The sequence below is a fragment of the Chironomus tepperi genome, unplaced genomic scaffold, assembly GCF_022539635.2.
Source record: "Chironomus tepperi strain 1889 unplaced genomic scaffold, CSIRO-AGI_Ctep_v1 contig_404, whole genome shotgun sequence".
Classification (NCBI taxonomy): domain Eukaryota; kingdom Metazoa; phylum Arthropoda; class Insecta; order Diptera; family Chironomidae; genus Chironomus; species Chironomus tepperi.
This window is the reverse complement of record NW_027226526.1, coordinates 21843-46186: the sequence shown is the minus strand read 5'-3', so window position 1 is coordinate 46186 and position 24344 is coordinate 21843. Positions and strand designations below refer to the sequence as shown.

The 24344-nt window shown below is 31.9% G+C and overlaps 1 protein-coding gene across 1 annotated transcript; it reads left to right on the top strand.

Annotated features, from left to right (window-relative positions):
- Positions 1 to 235: 235 nt before the first annotated feature.
- Positions 236 to 1878, top strand: LOC139096778 (uncharacterized). The gene is made up of 2 exons (XM_070648526.1): positions 236 to 766; positions 835 to 1878. The coding sequence occupies exons 1-2, from the start codon at positions 236 to 238 to the stop codon at positions 1876 to 1878; spliced, it is 1575 nt and encodes a 524-aa protein (XP_070504627.1).
- The last annotated feature ends 22466 nt before the right edge of the window (positions 1879 to 24344 follow it).

Here is a 24344-nt window from a genome sequence, read left to right as displayed (position 1 = left end):
ATATTCAGAGAAAATTCTGAAGCTATCCTTCAGAAATATGCTCATTATCATTCTCTCAATACAGATGAATTAGAAAGACTTGTAAAAAGTTGAAGAAAATTTTAATGGTTTTGATGATCAAGACATTGAAGATCTTGAGAGAATCGAGGAAGAAAGAAATTATATTCCTAAAGTAGACATATTTGAAGAGTTGGGTATCATAAATAAACAACGTGATGGTAATAATTCCAACGAAATGAAAGATGGATACACTCTTGTACGTCCTGCAAAAATCAATGAAAATGATTTATTTGCAAATTTGCAAAAATTAAATACATTACAACAACAGTTTGTGCAACATGTATTTCATATTGTCAAAACTAAGAAAGAGCATGAAGTATATCCTAAAATACTTTTACTTGGAGCTGCAGGTACTGGCAAAAGCTTAGTGCTAAAAACAATTGATCAATTATTGACACGCTATTTTGATAATTTAAGCACTGAACATGTAGATGAGCCAAAAGTACTCTTAGCAGCTTATACAGGAGTTGCAGCATTTTTGATTGGCGGAAATACATGCCACAATGCATTTAGTTTGAAAATTGGTTTTAAAGGGAGATCATTAAAAAATGAAAGCACAAAAAATGAAATTACATCTGCTCATAGAGAAATTAAAGCTATAATTGTTGATGAACTTTCCTTCATTTCTCGAGAAAATCGCGCTAAAATAGACTTTAACTGCAGAAAAATTTATGGAAACGATCATCATAGTTTTGGTGGAAAGCTAGTAATTTTTATGGAGATCTATTCCAGTTATCACCAGTAGGTGGACGCCCAATATATTCAACCTTAAAGGATATAAATCCTGATAGGAAATTTGATGATAAACAATTCTTAAATGAAGTTCTAATTGATTCCGTTTGGAAAGAATTTACATTGTTTGAACTGACTGAAATAGTTCGACAAAAGAACACAGATTATCAAAGAGCTTTAAATAACCTAGCAAAAGGAGAAATGACCGATGAAGATGTTGCATTGATAAATAAAAGAGCCATTATCAGTGAACAAGATGTTCCTGAAAGTACTCCTCATTTCTATCCATCAAATCATGAAGTTGATTCTACAAACAATAAGAAAATATATGCACATCCAGGAGTTTTGTATGAATCAAAAGCAATTGACATAATAAAAGGAAATAAACTTTCCCCAAAAATAAAAGATGATCTTTTAATAGATTATTTGCAAAAAGATGTCGTGTCGATTAATTTAAAATCAGAAATTTTAATAAAAATTGGTATAAAATACATGATAACTACTAATATTTGTGTCCGAGAAGGACTTGTGAACGGAGCCAATGGAACTTTAGAATTAATAACTCTTGATCCAAGAAATAACAAAGAAATTTTGATTCTATGGATTAATTTTAACAATTCTAAAGTAGGAACTATTCAAAGAATGCCTTATATTGATTATATGAAACAAAACAATATTCCACTACATTTGGTTCCAATTAAAAAACTAACTCTCGATGTTACAACTACTAAAAAGTATCTTTTAACACATAAGGTATCACATGAAGCTTTTAGAACTCAGTTTCCAGTAACCCCATGTGAGGCAATGACGATACACAAAAGTCAAGGCCAAACATTTCCAAGAGCATTTGTTGACTTTACATCTACAAGTCGATTAACAACTGAATTAATGTACGTTGCATTATCTAGATGTGATTATGATGGCCTTTATATAAAAGGTGAATTTAAGAAGCCATCAAATGAAGCAACAAAGTCATCAAAAAGAATAAAAGCAGAATTAGAACGACTAAGAAGAGAAGCACCTTTAAAGCTTTCTTACTATAACTTTGAACAAAATGTTGGAAAAAGATTATATATCATAATGTGAGATCATTTTCTGCTCACAAATTGCTCATTAAAAGTATTAATTGGTACTGGAAGGCTGATATAATTATAATGTCTGAATCAAATGTAGGCTTAGTCGATCAAAGCGAAATCAGAAGTAATTTCAAAGTTTTGTATCCTACAACAGACTCTTTCTGTACGAAAGAAAGATCTAAAGGATTAATAATTCTTTGTAAAACTGACGTTATCATAACTGAACTTTCGTCACCTGATATCATATCAGGAAAGACCATTTATGAAGAGAAATGGCATATAGATATAAGAACTTTTATAATCGACAATCATTTCATTATCACCGGTTACAAATCACCAAAAACACCAACTGCAAAGTTTTTCAGTAGACTGGAAGAAGTTTTGTCTAATGCTCCTAGTAATTTATTCATTACAATCATTGGAGACTTTAATTTTAATATGTTAAAGGAAAATTCATTTAAGAAATTCTTGGAAGAACGTGAGTTTGTCAATCATCTTGGTGATGCAATAACCATGGATGCAAAAACCCAAATTGATGTTGTTTATTCAACTTCAACACAAGGATTAGCAGGAAATTATGCTTCCTATTTTTCTGATCATTTTGCAATATTCTATCAGACCGAAATAGATAAAGAGAAGTTGAAAGCAAATGAAGCTTTTATTAAGGAAGAAAATAAACTAAATTCTCATGATGTTGAAATGAAAGAGCAAAGCGATATTGAATTGGAACTAGAACCTAAATCAATGCATGAAATTAAAAGCGAAACAACCTATACTTTTGATCAAGACAGTGGAGCGAAAATTATGTATCATAATGTTGAGTCATTTACAACAGTAAAACGTGATATTAAGAATGTTGACTTTTTTGGAAACCTGATGTTATTTTGATATCGGAATCAATTGCTAGCTCCATTAAGAAAAAGGATATAAATAAAGAGTATAAAATCATTTACTCCACTCCGACTGCTTGTATTAGAAAAAAGGAAGGAGGATTTATAGTTCTCTGCAAAACTAATGATATTTACAATTTCAATCCTCCTATTGTTACGTCAGGTTATTTCAATACAGGAGAAAAATGGATCATCAATATTACCACTTTTAGTATTCACAATCACTATATTATAACAGGTTTTATGTCACTAAATGCTCCATTTGATATATTAAAGAACAAATTAATATCAGTCTTGTCTGAAGTTCCTATAGAAATGTTTGTGGCAATTATTGGAACATTTACTACCGATATACTAAAAAATAATTCTTTAAAGCAGACTTTCATGCAAAGAAATATAATTAATCTTCTTGGAAACAGGAACAATAAAAACATACAAAAGGGTATGATATATTCCTCATCATCAAACGGACTCGGTGTATACTTTAATTACAAACTATCAACTGATGCTGCTTTACTTTATCAAACTGAATATGATAAAGAATTATCCATTAATGAGGAATTAAAAGAAAATAATGACAAATTTGTAGACACTTATATAAAAAGAGATTTGAAAATGGAAAATATTTCCAAAAGAAATATCGAGCAATCTAAAGATTCAGAAAGCATTCAGCAAGTTGCAAAGCGTCAAAAGCTTAATGATAACATTAGTAATGATCAAAATGGAAATGATTTCATTCCACTGATGTCAAATAGCATCACGTTCTACCACATTAGTGAGCTAATTCGATTAGATTTTCTATGCCCCTTTAACTCTTTTTACATGGCATTGCAGCATCTTATCTAATACAGCCACAATTTGCAGCTTATATGGATCGCAATAGAAATGAATTCAGTTATTTTGATAAGGTAATTGAAATAATACAACTCCAAACCACTAACAAACGAAAAGTAAATGTAGTTTGGGGATCGTATTTGTATAAAAATGTAGTACAAGTAAAGGATTCTTTATCCGAAACAATAGGTCGCTTTACTTTAATGCGTAATAATAGTGTGTCTGCTTATAATATGATTTGGTCTCACGATAGTATGATAAGTGCACTAATGAAAAACTTTTTCTCGTATTCGTTAGAATTTAAATGCGACTGTGGTAGTTACAAAACTAAGAACATTAGCATCCTTCATTTAAATTCATTTAATAAGAATGATCCTTTTAGTGAACAAGTTCAATGCCTTGCATTTAAAAGAATTAATGAAGCCAAAATTAACTGCATCAAATGTAAAAAAAGATTGAATGTATCTGATTTTAATGTCAACGAACTAATAATTATTGAATGTAGTTTTCAAGATTCAATAGATCTCATGGAAACAAAAATTCCTTTACAGAACATTCCAAAAAATATCAAAATTAGTCGGTACAATTTTGATCTATTATTTGCAATCAATTGGAAAGATTTCAATCATTTCAATACTTTTGTACCAAATAGCGATGGTTTCTTTAAGTTGGATGATTTTGATCCAAAAAAAATCGCGATACTGAATCAAGATGCAAAACATTATACATTAAATCCATGTATTTTAGCATTCAGTTTAAGAAATGATACTGTATTGGAATAGTAAATGCATCAGTTCTTCTAATCATTTATAATCTAATTACCAAAATAAGGGGAGTTTCACTTATTACGTTTACTTTTTAGAGGGAGGGGGGTCTACGATTTTGTAACAGATTAAACAATGTTAATTAACGTAATTAACGTAATAAGTGCCCCAAAGTATTTTCAATACTTAGATTTGGATTTTTAGAATTTTAGAAAATTTCTAATAAAATTAAATAGGGAGGGGAAAAATTGGAATTTGGGTTTAAAATTATTATAGGAAGAAATCACAGGAAATGTTGTAATTTGTTCTGTCAGTTGTCATTTGTGTCTGAAGCTGTGAATTTTCGTGATTTACGCATGAACTGTTTCGACATGGTCTAGAGTGGCTTAGAAATTGTAAAGTGCGTAATTATGAGAATGATTATTCACTTTTCATCAAAGAGCCTGTCCTGTCATTCACGGCACTACGCTCGCATCAGATCCAAGGATGTAGTATAGTGTGTCAAACAAATCCATGAATTTCAGGATTACAGTGGCTTTTGGGTATCTGATCCTAAATAGAAGACTTGAGTGTGAGAACACTGTTGGATGAAACACGGACGTTTTTGGCTCTACCAAGTTAAAGATAGCATCGACGAATGGTCGGATTAGTAATAGCCTATGAACGCAATTGACGACAGACAGAACAAAATACAAATTTGTCCATTTCAGTTGAATTTTCATTATTATTATACTTTTTTGTTATGATGAATGTATCAAATACCATTTATGGTAAAATAAACCGATCTATCATTTTGTTTAGAAATTTAACGATTGCTGTTTGAAATGTAGTTAGAATACGAAAGTCAAAAAAATATTTCATATAAATTGATGTTAATTTTGACTACATCACATTTTAGTCATAATTAGTGATTGATTAATAATTGATTCCCATCAAATGAAAAAAATATAAATGAAGATAAAACAATATCCAGTAAGGTTCACGTAGCAAAATTAAAAATTTATAAATCTCTTCATTTAACGAATTATTATGTTTCAAAAATCTTAACGGTTACGACAAATTCAAATGTTGTTTATGAAACACTGTAAGAACATTGTACACAGCATATTTTGTATACAACAAAATAAAAATTAAAAACTGTAGTGTACATTATTTATTGTCAAAAGAAACCATTTAAACCATTAACAATTACATACCAATCGTAAATAAAAAAATTATGTATGACCAAATCGACCACCTCTTTTAGCAGCTTCTGTTTTTCATTACTCCTTTAACAATACAGAATCATAATATTCAGCTCCAAAACAGCCCATCTAACACATAAGATATTCGCTTGATTCACACTAAAACATCCAGCTGACATCCAGCAGTCTTGTCAATACAATTTTTATTCCTCAAAATTATCTAAAAATAAATATAAAAATCCAAATTAATAATAGAGAAATAAGGATAAATGATTATAATTAAAATTTATACTTATCTTATTACAAACGTTTTACTAATCAATAACAACTAAAATCGTCTAGAATTGTTAATTAGTCTTTTTTCTGTTTTTTCAGTCTTCATATGTTTTTTGAGTGACACTATTTATGAACCTGCATTTTTTTAAAATTTTGAACTTCCGTTATTTTTCAAAACTTTACTTCACGTTATGCATAAATTTTTTATTGATAAAAACCCACATAAATAAACCAAAATTAAACGTCATTTACCTTTTTTGATAAAAATGTACTTGAATTATCAGCAACAAACTAATTAATAAATGAAATGACTTAATATTATTAATTTTCAGAAACCATGAATTTTAGTACACTTTAGAACTAAATTAACCTGTTTGCTAATTCGGGAAAATTTGAATTTATAAAAACAGTTATATATATAAAAATCTCAACAACATTTTCTTCGAGAAAACTACAAAATTATCAAATTAAATATTTAACTAGCTGAGAGAATCATGAAGGTAAGTCCAAAATGTTATTTCAAGCTTAAGATATATTTTAAAGTGTAGGAATGTCAAAGAACAAGTGAAGTTAAAGTGAATAAGTGAAAAATAGAATGAAAATGAAATTGCAAATACTAAAAAATTTTAAACTTTGGATTTATCGTTTATATCATTCATTTAACTAACTTTTCTTCATTGAGATTGCATTATTAGTTTTTTTAAATTAGTTTGAAATGTCTGTATTGAACTAACAGTATTGAAATATCAAATAATTCATTTTTTTTAAAATTTTCTTTTTAAGATGGACGAAGAAAATGAAATTGTACGTCTAACTTCTGTAATCGACATCCTTAACAAAAAGATGACAACATTTTTGGAAAATCAGGAAAAGAAAGGAACATCTGATCTAACTGCTTTGTTCAATGTTCAAGATTTACAAATTTATGGAGCAGAACAAAATCCAAACATGCATTCCGAGTTTGTATGTATTCATTAGTATACCCTCATTAAACATATTAATGGAATAATATGTTATTATGGTCTTTTTCGTCATATGTTGGTCGTATGAAAAGTGACCGATAAATTTTTTTTGAAAGTTATTATTGTTAGTTATGTTTGTGGCGAACTTTGTCTGTATGATCTCATGTTTATATATGTATTAGTATTTTTTATATAACTTCCGCGCTGAAATGAATTTCATTTAAATATTGGCAAATACCTCCTTTAAATTTTTATAATGGCCGTTACATTTATTCTCATTGATCAAATACTTATATCTTTTTTTTATTGCAGGCAAAAGGCAAAGAATCAATTATGAAAAATCTTTTCCTCTTTGTGGACGCATTTCACAAACTAAAAAAACTAAAGAAAAAGTTAGAGAGACTGAAACGATGCTGAAAGATAATTTAAAAGAATTTATGAAACTTTTGGACGCTCAAAAAGATGATTTAATGAAATCGTTGGATGGTCTAACAGCCATCAAAGTTTCTAAAGAAATTGATGGACTTAAGGCTATTGTAAAGCCTCCACAACCTGCCAAGAAAGCCAATCATTTTGGTCCTAACACCAAAAAATCCAAATATTAATCCAAAAATCTTTACTCCTCATTCCGCATATTCAGTTTGTGATGATAACAGCAATTAATAAAATAATAAAATTGCCATAATTTTTAATATATGAGTAGTTCATTTAATATAAAACAATTTAAATATAAAAATGTAATAAAATCTTTAACATTAAAACTAAAGCTACCATGAAACGTATTCTACGCACGGTGTGAATATATCCGCATTGGGTTTCTACCCGATACACTAGTTTTTCTCTTTTTTTTTTAATCAAATAGAATTTTTTTTCACCATGAATTTATGTCCTTTATGTGAAAATTTGTTCCTCCTCGTTCACTAACACAATTTTTTTTTTTCATATCCTCATGCTCACTCAATCCTTTTTTTTTGTCAATTGAATATTTTTTATTTTTTCACTTTTTTTTCAATGCCGTGCAGCTTAAACATTCGAATGGATATGAAAAAATATTCATCAATTAAAATCACAAATGTTGTGAAGGTTCAATAAATGAATGAACACACGTTTCGCGCCGGGTCGATAGCGGTGATTAAATCTATGTCACTATTATTATATTCGAGGGAATTTGATTCCGTTTTTTTTGTGGCTGTATATCCTAAATAATCTCTTTTTTAAAATTCGATTTGACACAAAAGAGTTCCACATGCAAATTATCAATTGCACCTTTATATTAAGCTATTCAATTAATTGTTCATTGAAATACAAACTCAACACCTCCTCACTTTAGTTCCAATTCACAATACAAATCTGTTAAATTTCAATTTAATTAAATAAAACCGAATATGTTACACTTTTTTTTTATAAATTTTAATTAAAATCCATGTGAATCGTTCATTTCACTTTACTCCATTCCAATGTACAAGCATCCAATTCACATATTGATTAATTAAATAATCACTGCAATATTCATTTTTATTAAACTATATCAATTGTTGCGGACAAATCAAATTCTAACAGAAAATTAACAGACGTGCTTTTAAGTTTAGCTTAACCAAAAAAAAAAATAAAGAATCTACCAAACAGGAAATCTGAATGCCTCAAAATGATTCGACTGAATGAGATGAAATTGGAAAATTGATTGTCTTTTTATACTCAATTTAGTTTAATTAAGAAAAATTGTTGCATTTTAACCAATCATAATGCTCCGATCATGTTCTGTCTTTGTCACATCATACAAACACCATGTGACTCCATGCTGTGATCACTAACTGTTGCCTTCTCTTTTTAACTTACATTCTAAAATGGGGAGATCGTGTGATGTAGCTACTTTTTACTTTTGTGTGCATGTACAATACATAAACGCATTTACTTATGAGGGTTTTTGCTATCTCTTGGCCGTAGTTATGATCCGCATGCATGACAAAAAAGTAATGTGAAGCGTGTGAGAAAAACATATTGAAGTATGAGGGAGGAGTTGAAGTGTGTAAGAAAGTTAGTTTTTTTTATTTTATTTTTAAAATAGTCTCGGCTATGATGGTTGATTGTTGAATATTTGGTCGATTCTAGAAGTTGGATGGGTTGGAAATGTTTGAAATTTTTGATAGATTTTTGTGTTGTTGCTTGAATTCTTTGTGCGAATGCTTGAGATTGATAAAGTTTGTCAAGGAATTGAGGATATTTTGCTGATTAATGAGTTTAGTGACTTAAAATATCTCACAAGTCTATTAATCAATCCAAAATTTCTCACTATCCTAGAGTAATGCTAACTTGATGTTGAATTTTAATTTGATTTTATTTAAAGAATTTCTTAGTCAATTGATTCGGATTTTGCGATGAAATCTTATATTTCTTGCAAACAGTTTCAAAATATTTCAGTTATGCATAACCATTCGGTCCATTCGTGTTGTATCCAAGTGAAAATTTGATAAAACTTTCATACTGTCAACAAAGTGAAGTATTCAATAGCTTAAATTCTACTTTATTGCGAAAAACTCCGAAAATAATATCGAAAACTTCAATATCAAATTCGGAATTAATGTTGAAAATTCGAAATTAATATAGAAAATTTCGAAATTAACGTCGAAATCTTCAATATTAATATCGATCTATTTGAATTTAATGCCGAAAATTTGGAATTTAATTCCGAAAACTTCGAAGATAATACCAAAAAATTCGAAATTAAAATCATAAATTTCGAAAATTGATCAAAAAATTGAAAATCTTCGAATATGAACTGTAGTTTTATTTCTGAAATTATTAGTGCGAAAAGATCAATCCATAAAATCCATTAATTCATTCATAAACTATTCCGCTTCACAAAATCTTCCCTCATCCGTCATGCAAATTCACATTCCCAAAACAATTCAATTTTTTTCCTAAATCGGAATAGAATTCAGAATAAAAAATCCAGAACGACACGTCAAAGTAATAAATTTCCAAGAATCTCACAACTCACCGAATTGCCCGCATCAAATCTTCTGGTCCTATACCAGTAAGAAATATCACTTTTCGCATGGATGAATGAAGAAGTTTTACAAAAAGGGGCATGTTGCCGCATGCGGTAGATTTAGTTCCTTCAAAAAGGGATATAATTTAAAGGGCATTTAAAAACCATACAGTCAAAAGAAATGTGTACATACGGGTCACGTGAATATGACTTTTCGTTGTCGGCATGAACTAAAAAAATTATTATTTTTGGCTATAGATTGATAATGCAATAAAAAGGATACCTCGCATGTATAAAAATATTTTTTGGTCTCACACAGTAGATGAAATACGGGCTATTGCATGAAATTATAATGATGCATATAAAAGAAATGAAATAGAATTTAGTTTCATTTGATGACTCATATATGAATATGTGAATATGCATTCATGAATAGATTGAGATTTTATTTTCATATGGAAGCCAAAAGTATTCAGTATCTGTGGGGTTGATTGGGTATGATGTTTGATGTTGAGGGGTCTCGTGACCACGCGTGGCTAGGAGATGATTTAGTGATGATTTTGAAGGACAGCGACCAAAACCGAACTGCTGGACATCATGTAGAAAGCGTTTAAATTCTTCCCGAGCGGCACAATGCAGCGAACCTCATCAGCCATCTGAAAATAGTCGTTATGGTGCCTTTAGGCAAACTCGCGTTCTTGCCGTTAACCCTATTCAGATCAGGATTCCAGAGCTGCGTGCTAGGGTGTTTTAATGATTGTTTATCAAGTGAGTGCGCCAGACCTCTGCACTCAGGAGGTCCTACAGATTATGGGATCAGAACCAACCCTTTGATGACGATTTTATTAGCTTTTTATCTTTAGCCTACAAAGGGAGGCCGTGAGCCGCGTTCCCACTGCATATGATTCGAAAAAGAACAGGTGAAAAAGTTTCCCTTACCGAGTCTCGAACCCATGACCACTTGGTCGGTATCACAATAATTAGATACCAAAGTACGAAACCATTCCGTCACCGAGCCACCTCGACTCACCCGACAATGAAGCGACTACATGACGACTCAGTAAAATAACCCCAAAAATTTCCAATTTATAGAAATCCTAACTTATAAACGTCCCCCTCAATTTTTCGTATTCAATGAATTTTCAGAATCGAAAATGAGATTTTAAATTTAATCGCAAAAAGGGATGGAGAGACGCTCAATAGAATGTAATTATCCTAACTAATTACTTTAGTTTTGCAGTCATCTCGAATTGAGTGCAAAGAGGTTAAATCAAAATACCAAAATGAGAATTTTTCATTTTGCACATTATAAGCAGTGATATAAAATGCATTCGATTTATATATCTATCTATTAAACAGAATCGCGATTGAATTTTATGAACTGAAATATCAGTCATAGTGGGATTTTGAAGGTTTTCAATCTACTTTGTGTATGGATTCAAAGGAATAATATTGAAATTGAAATCATATGTAAGTGGATTTGAAATGTTTTGCTTATTGATATGTTTGATGCTTAAATGTGAAGGTATGTTGTTTCTATAAGCTGCATATTTCTGTTATTAAGTGATTATAGCTATCGATATTGAGTTGCGGATGTGCTTTGTTATGCTGTGTTAATTAAAAAGATTAATTTTTATGATGATTAGCTTTATGATTGTTGGTTCTGGTTCAGTGTTGTCTAAACTGTTTGTCGCGGTCAACTAGTGTGTGGCGGTTTTGGTCGAAGTCCTGATGAATCATGTGCCGTGAGCAGTTTTGGTCGAGGTTTATTACCAAGGTCGAGATAGTAGTGAATTTGGTATCGGAAATTGGCAAACAAAAGCTAGATATAGAACTGATTTTAAGCGACATCTGAGGGAGGTCATGGATCACAGCTGATTTGTACGTCCATATTGTGCTGCTCGGGATAGAATCACACTTTCAGTACATCTAGCTCTACTATATTCATAATCATTTAAACAATCGCTTAATCTTCATAAATCAAAAGTATTTTACAGTCTAAAAGGCTTGCTACCTTTTCAATTTCAATTAACTTAATATCCAATTTACATTTATTACGAAAATAATCAATAAAATTTAGGTAAAATCATAATTTATTAATCCTCGGAAGTAATAATTTTAATTGCCACCTTAAAAAAGCCTTACTTCCTGTGAAATTTGCATAATTAATTCGAGAGAATTCATTAAAAACTAAGAAATACTTCGAAGAACAAAAGGAAAGAAGAACTTTTGCCTTTTACACTTCCTAATTATGAGCGGGGAGAAAGAGAGGAAATTTAAAGTCATTGAGTGATGATTTACGGAAGTAAAGGGGCGAATGTATAATTTAACATGAAAATCAATAATTTTTTCATATCAACGTCAAATTGATTGTCATTAAAGGGGATGTTTGGATGTGATGTGATGCTGTGGAGATTTGGTTGGTGCTGTTATTATAAACCGAGTTCGAAATGAATCGTCACTGTGACATTAGACGTTAGAGTCTTTCCTTGAATAGCACAAGCCTGCAACAGGGTGATGTGACCGGTTGGTGCTGTTCGGGTTAATATATTAAAGTGGTAAAAATACGTTTCGCATGATAGAATTTTAGACGAACTTGGTCCACGTGCGCTCTAGAGTTACGACGTTCTGAGCAGAATATTTGATCGAATAACTGGTTTGTGTTATTCGAGTTGATATCTCAAATTGATATCTCAAAGTGAATGACTATGTTCCTATAAGCTAAGTGTAACAATTAGAGAAGGAACTGTGAAAAATTTCAATATTTAACATATTTTTAGACGTCACGTAAAATCTGAATAACCCCTAAATTTGTCAGAGGTACTTTACCAATTTTTCACTCTATAATTAGACCTAACAAGACAAAATTCTTATTCTTTCTCAAGAATATGTGAATATGGAAGTAACCTTTTTCATTCTTCTTCCTTAATTAATTAATTTAATTTTCTTCTAAAATTTTTTGTTCATTTTTCATTCAAAAATATTTTTCAATCTTCACATCCTCCCGTCAATTTCACAACAGCACGAAAAGTAAATTTGAACATTTTTCCAATTCTAATTGAAGTCCAGGCAATACGTTTGTGTAATCCTTTAACGGGGAAAAAAATAAAATTGTCGAATCCGATTAAAAATCTCAAACAATTGACATGCAAATCCATGGAAATTTTCTGCTTGTCATCGTGATGATGGACGTTGGTATGAAAAAAAATAAAGCTAATATTATTTCATGATATGTCTATCAACTTTGCACCTCATAGAGATTTTCATGTCAAGCATTTCTGCATAGATTTTATATATATTTTTTGTTACTGCAGAATGATTCATTCAGCATGAATGACAAGGAAGAATAAAAAAAAAAGTGTTTCAAAATATCATTGGACTAGTTTCTTTTTTTTGTGCTCTGTTGCTGAACAAGTGCATTGAAAGCAATAAAAGCTGTATACAAATACTTCAGGCTTCGAGTACTTCATTGTCCTGTAAACTCTTTATGCTTTGGAGAGACTTTTTTCCGACACAAAAAAGGAGAAAATGTTTGAAGTTTTATTTGGGGATGAAAATATTGCATTGTTTTGTGAGTATGTCGATTTTGCTGTCAGGTTGTCTATGCTCTTTGTTTTAGAAATTGCAGGGACACGATGAGTAATTTTAGATAGTGCAAGTGACAGTGTAATGAAAGGGAATGAACATTTTTAGGTATGACTAAGGGTTTAAGCTTTAATAGTTATCATTGTTATTTAAGTACCTTGGCAGCTCAGTTGTATCAGAAAAAGTGTGAGTCACGAAAGTTGATGATGAATTTGAATTCCTGGGTTTGAATCCCATCAATTTTAGTTATTTCTCTATCTAATCAGATCGACTGTGATCTATAGCCTCTCTTAATTATTTTTCAAAAGTCCAGATACTTTGGCATCTTATGTGTAATAGTTTCTTGACGGATACTAAGATTTAGACAACGTGAGATGAACATGGCATTAAAGTATGTGATAATGGGTCGTGAATGGTGTAGCTAGAAAAGGAATAAATTAGAGAGCCGTAAATTCACTGGAGTTTGAATTAGGAACAAGAGATTGATCATCTTACCGAGTCTATCTACTCTACCCTGGCTACACCCCTTGATTGATCATTTATGATGACTTAAGATTTGTCTTTAAAGTAAGAAATTCCCCATGGTCTTGAATTCTCAATGTTTGGTATACTCACTTACTTACTTCGTTAGTTGTAAAGATAAACTGTGATCCATGGCTTCTTTAAGTTTGGGTCACTCTCTTCAACAATAGTGACTTTCCAACTGTTTTTTGACCGCCCTCATGCTCTTTGTCATCTATAAGATCAAATTAATTTTCGGTATACGTCATTTATAATTGACCTCCCATAGAATTCTATATTGAATCCAATATTGCATTCAAAACGTTTTCAATTTAAAATTGTGTCAACAATGCGTTTCTGTTCCATTCTCATTATTGACATAAAACTCAACTTGCAGCAATCTCCAAAAAGTACCAAACATAAAAATGCTATTCGTTCATAACACCATACCAATGTGCACATTCATAGACGCAGGACATTTAACAACTAAAGAAAATTAAAAATAAAATCTTCTCTTTTTTTTTGTTTCCCGATAAAATCTCATCGATTCTGTCTGCAATTTGATAATAAAATACATAAAAAAAGATATAAAATGAAAAATATTTTTATGTAGACACAGAAAAGCAATTTAGGATTGAAGTTGAAAGAGATGGTTTCGTTAAAAAAAGGAGGATGTTAAGCAGTACTTCATAGAAAACTTAATTAAAAACTTATTAAAATATATAAAATGAAATTCAGAATTTTGAAATGTATTTTGTAAGCTCCACGCAAAGGAATTTATTACTTTGTAATAGAAGGAAAGGTTTGTGAGTTAGGTGACGATAAAGATGTGGTTTTTAGGTTCATGCCCTCCCACTGTAATGCCTTGTAATAAGATAATGAACTAAAATTTGGAATTACTTACTTAATATGCTTACTTAATATGCTCAGCTGTGATCTATTGCCTTTCTCAGTTGGTGTCTAAAACCCGCTCTATCGTCGCCAAAGGATAAAGTCGTCAAAAATGGCAAATGATAAAATGGAGCCGACAAAATTGTAGACTTCTTCTTCTCCCAAAGCTGTGCTTTCCCGGTCCCGGACCGGAATTTCAGGACTCGGGACGAGAACATTCAGACAAGACATTCTTGGGATTTCCGGGTTCCGGACCCAGTTCTGTCATCGAGAAAGTATACCAATAGCGTTTCGCAACTTCTGAATATTCCCTAAATGTTTTGATGAAGATGCAAATTCAAGGAAAACTCTTAAAATTCTTCAAAAAATTGAAAATCAGGTATTTTTATGGTTGTTGAATTAGAAACAATTTCTGAAATATTTTAGAATGAAAGTTTCAATGAAAAAGTTTTGAAAAGAAGTTTTTTGAGCTCATGATAATAAGCTCTCTATTAATTATGAGCTCTTCTAGAGTTCGAAGCCGACTCGGATTTTGTATGAAAAAGTCAATTTAGATCGACTCGACTATATATGAAATTTTTGCCTACTTGGAGCTTTGAGCTCAACTGCATGTCCGAGTGGAACAGGCTGCTATTAGTCGACCGTATGCCTAGTCTAAGAGCTTGTCTAAACAAAGAACTCTTGGAATGAAACTGTCGACAGAGACAGTATTGCATTTGGTATTGACAATTGGCAGACGAACGCTAGCGAAGTAAGTATTATTAGTAGGGGTGTCGATTATTTGGGTTTTTAGGATTTGTACAAATCCCAAATACCCAAATCCCAGGACCCCAAGTACTTGTACAAATCCCAAATCCCCAGTAAGAACAAAATATCATTATAAATAGGCGTATTTTTTGGGATTTTTGGTCAACGCATCTAGATGCAAATCAAATTTTAACCATATATTGTTATTTACTATTGTAAATCTTGTTTAAAATCCTTAAAACTGCGATTTTTCACTTGAATTTTCTCAAATAGGTTATAAAACTCTCGAAAACGTGAACCTTTATCTTAATTTTTTTTTAATTACAAAAAGTGGCAATTTTGGCCGAAGTTTTTTTTAAAAATTTGAAAAATCCTGGAAAGTTATAGCAATAACCTCAAATTTCTTTTATCAAAGTGAAATCTTATGGAAAATTGTAAGTTTTCCTACACTAAATTGAAAAAGTCTCGTAAATGGAATTTTCACTATGATTTACTTAAAATTAACCAAAACAAATTTTCATATACAATAAAAATTCACTTGGATGCATTTTCAACTACGGGCCGGCAAAAAATGCAGATCTGTAGTTTTTCATGACAAACCCTAGATTTTTCTCACCAAATATTTATGAAAATCCACGGTAAGCGAATAGAAAAACTGTCAGTTATTTTTGTAAGGTTTTGCAAGAATTTATACGGTTTTTAGCACCGGAAATTTGAATAAAAAAATAACGGCAGAAATATAAAATTTTTAATGTTAATTTGATTTGATATTTGCTGACTTAATCAAGTATATTGGTATTATTTCTGCAAGTTATCAACTAATTAACCGTAAAAATTTAATTAAATGTTTTAAACTCAAGAAGAAATCTATTTTTTGTGATAATTTCTAACGGTTTTTCAAAATTCAAACATAAGTGCTAAAAGCAGGACACTGCTAAAATTTATTTGCTAAAAGCAGGACACTTTCCGTTTACCCTGGATGAAAATATTAATGAATAATAAAATTTTGAAGAACTAAAAAAATAATAATATTAAAATATATGATAATATAGGAAAAATTCTATTGTATAAAGATTTGTACAAGTACTTGGGTCCAAAACCCAAGTATTTGGGGTACCCCAAATCCTTACAAAATACCCCAAATCCCAAATACTTGGGATTTGTAATCGACACCCCTAATTATTAGTGAAGTAAGTAAGTAAGTAAGTATGTCTAGTTATGGGCTTGATATAGTTGAGCAAGGTCAAATTTGTGAGCACACTCTTGAACATGCTCCTTGTCTGTTCGTGTTAGTCATGGAAAGGCTAGACATTATACCAACTAATCGCATCCTGTTTCACTTAGGATGTCTCTTAAATAACAGCTATAACAAAATTTTAATTCAATAAAAAATTCCAAAATATCTCAAAGGCTTCCGTCCTAAAATTTAATGCAGCTTAACAGTACAATATTTTGCAAGAGCATCATTCTTACTGTGCAGTTCCTAGATATACAAAATTCTAATTAAAACTATTTATTTTAAGTCGGATAAATGCCATGTAATATCATTATCAACAAGAGATGAAATACAAAAATGTCTATAAATGCAGTCATGTTCTAGTGGATGTAAAGCTGCTTATTCAAGCTGTTATGAACTTCTTGGAAAATCATATTTTCTATAGCATATTTAAAATGGAATTATTTTTGCATAATTTAAAATAATCACATTCTTAAACCCACTCAGTTCTTCCTACATGGAATAAAAATCCTTGGTAACAGACCAGAATTTAAAGATAGAAAAATTTAATGAATGAAATTGAAGATTTGAGTAACAAGTCCATTTGTACCTTGAAGCTATTGATGTTGATGCTTCAAAAAATGATAAAGAATGTCATTTAATAAACTTAAAAGTTTTTAATAAAGAAATTCTTGAATCAGGATGGGCCTGTGGATATTTTTTTGGATGATGATATTGCAGGTAGGTAGGGATGTATTTAGGGGAAGAAGAAGTGTATTTAGGAAGAGGAGGATGTATTCATGGTTAAAGGGGGTAGGTAAGGTAGTTATCGGAAAAAGGGTGTATTCAGAGAGAGGAGAGTGTATGTAGGGGGAGAGGGGTGTATTCAGGGGGAGGTGAGTATATTAAGGGGGAGAGGGGATATGTTCTGGAGGAGAGTGGTATATTCAGAATGTATTAAGGGCGAGAGAATATTCAGGATTAGGGTAGTGTGTTCCAAGTGTATTCAGGGAGAGGAAGATGTATCCAAAGGAAGAGGATGTATCCAGGGTGAAGGGAGATGGTCCCAATCTCATCCTTTTTGGACAAATTTCTTCAATTTGCTAGGAATTTCGAGTCAAAAATCCCAACCCCATCTGCTATTCAGAGGGTTTTTGATATCAAAATTCCCAAATTTCTCATTTTTTTGGAGTTTTTGAGAAAAAATTCCATTCCAATTTCGTATCCAAGAGGGGCATTGGGGTCTAAATCCTTTAATCTCTGGACGAAATTTATCAATTTGTTATGCTTTTTCTGGCAATAATCTCAAGCCAATCTCTTATCCAGGAGGTTTCTTGGGGTTAAAATTCCATCTTTTTTTGACAAAGTTCCTCAATTTACAAGGGATTTTGGATGCGAAATTCTAATCTCAGCCTGATCTAGAGCTTTATTTTGGGTCACAATCTCATTCATTTTGTACAAAATTCCTCAATCTCAGCTATTAGAGGCAAAAATTCAACCCCACCTGCTATTCAGCCGGGTTTCTTGGGGTCAAAATCCCAACTTTTTTGTATAAAATTCTTCAATTTGCTAAAGATTTTTGAGCCAAATATAGCAAATTCCACCTCAATACCCTTAATTTTTCGAACAATCCCTAACTACACCCCCTTTACAAGGTCAATAATAATATGCTCCTTGAGCGTACGTCCTTTTAGTTTAACTTGAAATTCTAAAATTAAAAACAAAAAAAAATTGTGTTTGATGTTGTCAGGTACAGACGTGAATAAAGTAAGAAGAATTTAATTACATAGAAAAAAAGATTTGATTCGCTTCCGAAAAAAAAATATCAAAAGCATCATTCCTGTCATTTCCATAATTAAATTTACGAAAATTAAATTCTTTAGAAGAGACATCTCCATTAAGCATGAAAAAATCGAAATGAGACAAAAAAAATGACATAAAAAAAGAAAGAATCTCTTAATTGATTAATTGATAAAATTTTACTCAATCTTGTTCGAGAGGATAGAAAATTTAATGAACAGCTTGAAATCAGTGCCAGAATTGAATGATATAAAAAAAATTAAATTCAATAAAAATTTCAATTGAATTGCGAGTGATTAAAACAAAAAATGGATGGAACAAGATTATTTAATCATGCAATTAATTTAAATGTCTACCTCGCTGCTGCTCAGATTCTTTAATTCCGATTTTCAAATTCATTTTTTTGCTGTGAGAACTAAATCAATTTTCGCATAAAATGCTGGTACAAGGTAGCTGAGAATTTCGGTATGAGGGGAAGCTTGTGTGTGATTTTTTTTTCATTCTAGATCTCATATCGGTTCACCGCTTGGTGTTGGTTGAGAAAAGGATTCGTAATTATACGGGCGATTGTTGCACCTTCATAAATATGTGGATAAGAGAAGGAAAGCAAAGCGTGGGAAAAATTGGTTAAAAGTTGATTTTTAATTGGGGGTAAATAATGGATTTAATGTGATGGATTTGAAGGGATTTTAGGGATGGAACCCTTCATGGAAGGGATATTGAGTTGATAAGTCGTGGGATTAAATTTGGTGAAATATGCTTTGAAACTATTCACTTGTTGGGTTAGAAAGAAATAAATTTTATCTAAAAATTGCAATTAAATTTTGAGAATTTTGATTGTTTGAGTCCGATTTTCACATCCACCCATCCTGCGAATGGTACCCTCTTCTGCGATTGACACCCATCCTTGTGTTTAGCATCCAGAATTGTGCTTGTTAATCACCTTTGTGCTTGTTATTCGTCCTTGTTTTTAGTATCCGCCTTTGTGTTTGGTACCCACCCTTGTGCTTGACAACCAACCCTTGTGTTTGGTACCCACCTTTGTATTTGGGACCAACATTTGTGTTTGGTCCTCATCCCTGAGTTTGGAACAAATCCAGGTGTTTGGGATCCACCCTTTTGTTAGTTTCCACGTTTCAGAACTGAATTTGAACCAAATATAGTAAATTCGATAGACACCATAACCATGACATACTGGGCTACATTTATATGTCTGTGCTATCTACCCAGCAGAGGCGTTTTCAGAGAGGAGAAAGGGGAAGGAGGAGGCAGGTTGGGTCAAACCTTTTCTCCACTACTTCCGCTTTGGAAAAAAAAACTATTCAGTTTTCAATTATTTTTCCAAGATTTTTCAAAAACCCAAACTTCCCCATATATTCTAAGTTTCTCTTTCTCTACTTCACTGATTTATGTATCCTGTGTGTTATCTTCTATTAAGACTTAATTCTGTCCAACTTTCTATCCTCATTATCAACTCAATAATCAATTTAAAATTAGCAATTGCGATACAAATCCAATCTCCTCAAACATGTAGAACAAACAGCTGTCGAGAATAAATAATTAATTAATATTTAGAATTGAAAAGCACCTTACCCACTGCCCCTTATGAATGACGACTCTATCACTAGACACTCATTTTATCGACTGTAATTTAATTTAATTGAAATTAATACATTTGTATTGATTTAATTTTAATTAAATTTCATCTAATTTTCCTCTCTCTTTTTCTCTTTTATATGCTCTATGCTATATCTCTCTCCATAAATCGAAAAGTCTCATTGTCTCATCAACATTTCGGCAAAAATATCATTTCCATTAGAACTAATTCCATCAATCTTAGATGTGATGAAATCGTATCATTAAATCAAATTAAAGTGCTTCTGCTTCACTACAGAAATAAGAGACAGAGACAGCAAGAACAATTGATAATAATAAAAATTGAATGAAATGAATTGAAAATTAACAAAAATGAAAAAATACGCAAAACATTTTAATCTTTTTTTTGGATATCATCTTTAATTTGTCAAATGGAATTAGGAGAAATAATAACAACATAGCAATTTAATGATGCTTATAATTATGACTATTCATGTTTTTGGCTTTGGGGATAACTTGTGATGTTCGGTACTTGGATGTTGTGTTAATTCTCTTAACTGTCTGTAAGTACAGCAATGCCTCAATGTACAATGTTTCTATGTAGGATCAAGAACATAATTTTCAAATCTAGCCTTTGAATTATTTAGACTCTCTACTATCTTCGATCTTCAAAAGACATAACGTGGTTTTTTCAGGTCTGTTCAATGATTATTCCATTCGTAAGGTAATCTGTGTAGCTTTTGATCTGATTTCTCTTACTAAACGTCATGTACCTGATCCGTTCTTTAGTCCAACCTTGTCCAGAGTCCCAATTTCGTCTTGATATCGTACATTTAGCAGTTAAAGTATCCAAACTTCTGAAAAGACATAGATTCGAAAATTAAAGGATTAGAACCTTTGAGATTTGACACTAAATTTGAGCCAAGTACCTGGCCGATTACTCCGGCACAGGCACTTAACTGCTTATAGAGCAAAGAGGCCAAGACTAGATTCTTGTTGTAATATAGAATTCCAAAAATATCTCTATTTCGTCTCAGAAAACCTCAGAAAATTGTGGAAATATGTATGTTCGAGGAGGGAATTATTGACCCCAAGCCCTCTTGGATAAGCTCTCCTAATTAAGGGTGTAAAGCAGACCAGTATTCATCCACTTCACACAGATCAGCTCTCTCCTTGGTTCTCTTAGCCTGGCGGCTTGATAGGCCATCGCACCCTATATTAATTAGAGCCTCGTATGACTCTGCCCGGCTATGTGGCTTGGTCTCCACCGTGAGAAGGTGGGGATAAGGTATAAGGGTATAATGTGAAGTTCAGCTAAAAGTATTAAAGTCTCATATATTGAGCATGCATCCTCTTTAGGAGATCGCACACAGATTGAACATCACTGAGTCAAAGATGTGAATAATAAAATCCCATATTTTTTTATTACAACCTCATTTACGAACGTCCCCCAACGAAGAATTTTAGGAAAGATCAATCAAGGATTAATGAGTGTCATAAAAGTTAATTGCATCCTAACCCCTATGCTTCCCATCACACATAGTGTTAAGCATACAATCGATATTAAATAGCAAAGACAAGCACAAAAGTCACAAGTTCAATGTTTCGTATCTAATTTTTTGATAAATTGCTTTTCTTCATGGGAATCATCTTCGTTTCACCATTTCACCTTTAATCTAGCACTTGAGCAAATCTCACAAGTTTCTTTCTACTTTTTTGTGTATGCTGGTGATCCTTCACCCCAAAAAAAACTAAGAAGTTGAGTCTTCACCACCTCGACATAATATTATACTTTATAGCACATAGAAGAAGAATCCGTATGATGTGCTTGCTTGCTACTTTGTTTTATGAGATCTTCTTCGTTCCTTCTTTTAAGATCCCATGAACATTTTTTTTTGTTTTTATGATTTTATCTATAAAAAATTTTTCAACTAAGCTTTAATGCTTGCACTTCCCCTTTATAAATTCATCATCTTTAAAAAAATACAGAGCGAAAAAGAAGGAATTGGAAACAATAAATGTAAGATGAAATATTTAGCGCGTTTTACACTTCATATAAAGGAACACATTGACAGTCATGTGATTGATGAGAATGCTTGTAAATTATGAAAGTCTCGCAAGTTTCTTGTTTCCTTGACCTTGTCATACATCTTCATGTCTACATGTAAAGATATATATTCAATTATTGACGTCAAAGCATGTAGCTTTTGATTAAAACAGACGTCGAGTGATATGAAGTAGCAAAAAAGTTAGGAAGTTTCAATAAAAAGTGGATGAAGATGGTATACTTTTGAGATTTTGAGTAGTTTTGATCAAACTCTTTTGTGTCATGGCACTGCTTGGTGGTAAGCCAAGAAGCGTACAAAATACGGTTCATGCCATTTCCAATACAATTCGATGACACACTAGCGTACCATGGCACAGAGTTTGAACAACACTGATCTAAATTATGAAAATCGAGTTTTGAGCCAAGTCACGTGGTTGTAACTGTCGTTAGGTGCGTCTTCAAAGATTGAAGATGGAGTATTACTTACTGTAACCATGCGGAACAATATGATGCGACAGAATTCATTGCTACTTCTTTACTTACTTCGCTAGCCGTACTTGTGTAATTGCGATCCAAGATTTTCTTCAGATGACACCTTCAGTTGACTCTGTCGATGACTTCCGATCACCAATTACAAAGAGTTTTTTGACTGTTCACATGATATTGCCAAAATATTGAACGTCTTGGTCTCAATACCTTGTTGTAGTGGTCGCTTAGCGACTACAATGTGCTGCTCGGACATGTGGAGATTCCTCTGTTGAGATTAGGTTACAACAAATAGTATTGCATGTGACTTTGTTGATGAATGATGATATTGTTGGATGGCAGTCGTACAATCAATCTAGAGGAGGTGAGGCCTACAACTGGCTAGATTTCCAAAATCAACTTATACATTCCGTTTGTCATTCCAATCTAAGCCTCCTTTTTATTTAGGTCCTTACTTCCTTACTTCGGTGACTGTACAGATAAATTGTGATCCATGGTCTCCTTCAGATGTTTATTTAGTGGAGCTTCCACAGGTCTTCTAGTAACATGCAAAGATGCCCAACGGAGCCTGTTTACTTTGACTCTTCTTGTTTTTGTGGTCATGCTTGACGGGATTGTAACCTAGTTCCTTATAAATTCCAGAACTCAACGTCAACTCGAATTTTGTTCTATTAAGTCAACTCAAATCGACTCGACTCGACTCGACTTCGAGTTCTGATAAATCTTCTAGCTTGCTTTAAAAGTCAACAAACCATATGCTACAACCTTAAACTTTAATACAAACTCCCACGACGCTTTCCTCTGTCATTCATCTTCGAAAAAAGAATCAATTTCCTCTCATTCAATAAATCCACGCTAAATCACTATATAAAGATGAAGAATGAAAATTTGCTGAAAAATGAATGAGATGAGAAACTTTACGTTTCATTAAATTTTTGTGTGTTTGACTTGTGAGTTATGACTGTTTTGCCCCCCTACTCATCTCTCCTCTTGTTAATTTTCTGTGCATGGAAATTGACCATAAACCGATGAAATTATCTGTTGAGAATAGCATTGGATGTAGTAAAGAGAAGATTTATAGTTCTTTTTTATCTTCTTTGCTGTCTTGGAAGTGAGTCTTTGAAGTGGATGGGACTTTGTGCTGCTTTAAATCCATTAAGGATCGTGAATTAGTACCTTAATTAAATAGCTGTTTAGCCTCCTACTTTATCAATCATTTATTAGGGATATTTATGAAAAATTTATAAGATATGAAGGCAGGCATAAGCATCATTTAAGCTGTAAGATCCTTCTCATGGGAAAAAATGATAACGACATAAGCAGGAATGTTTATTGGCGGAATATATAAAGCATTTAGAGAATAATTCATAAGCTTGAAAAAAGCAAAGCCTATCTGAGAACCATATTGTATGCTTTCATGCCTTTAACATTCCTTTTATTGCACATCTCATGTATATGGGTGTATATCCATCCCCTCTCCTTTTTTCAGCATTTTCAGCCTTTTTTTTATTTTATTTTATGTATTCTTTCTTCTGGGCTTATAACTTTTTTCATTTTATGACTGCTTATATCTTAATAAACGATGTTTCGATGATACTTGTTCTTCTTGTTTTCTTGTTGCCTTCCTCTACTCTGCTATAGTCGTTTGTCTTGCATGCCAATAATATGTATGTATACAACAGAGTGTCGCTGTCTCATAAACGACCGT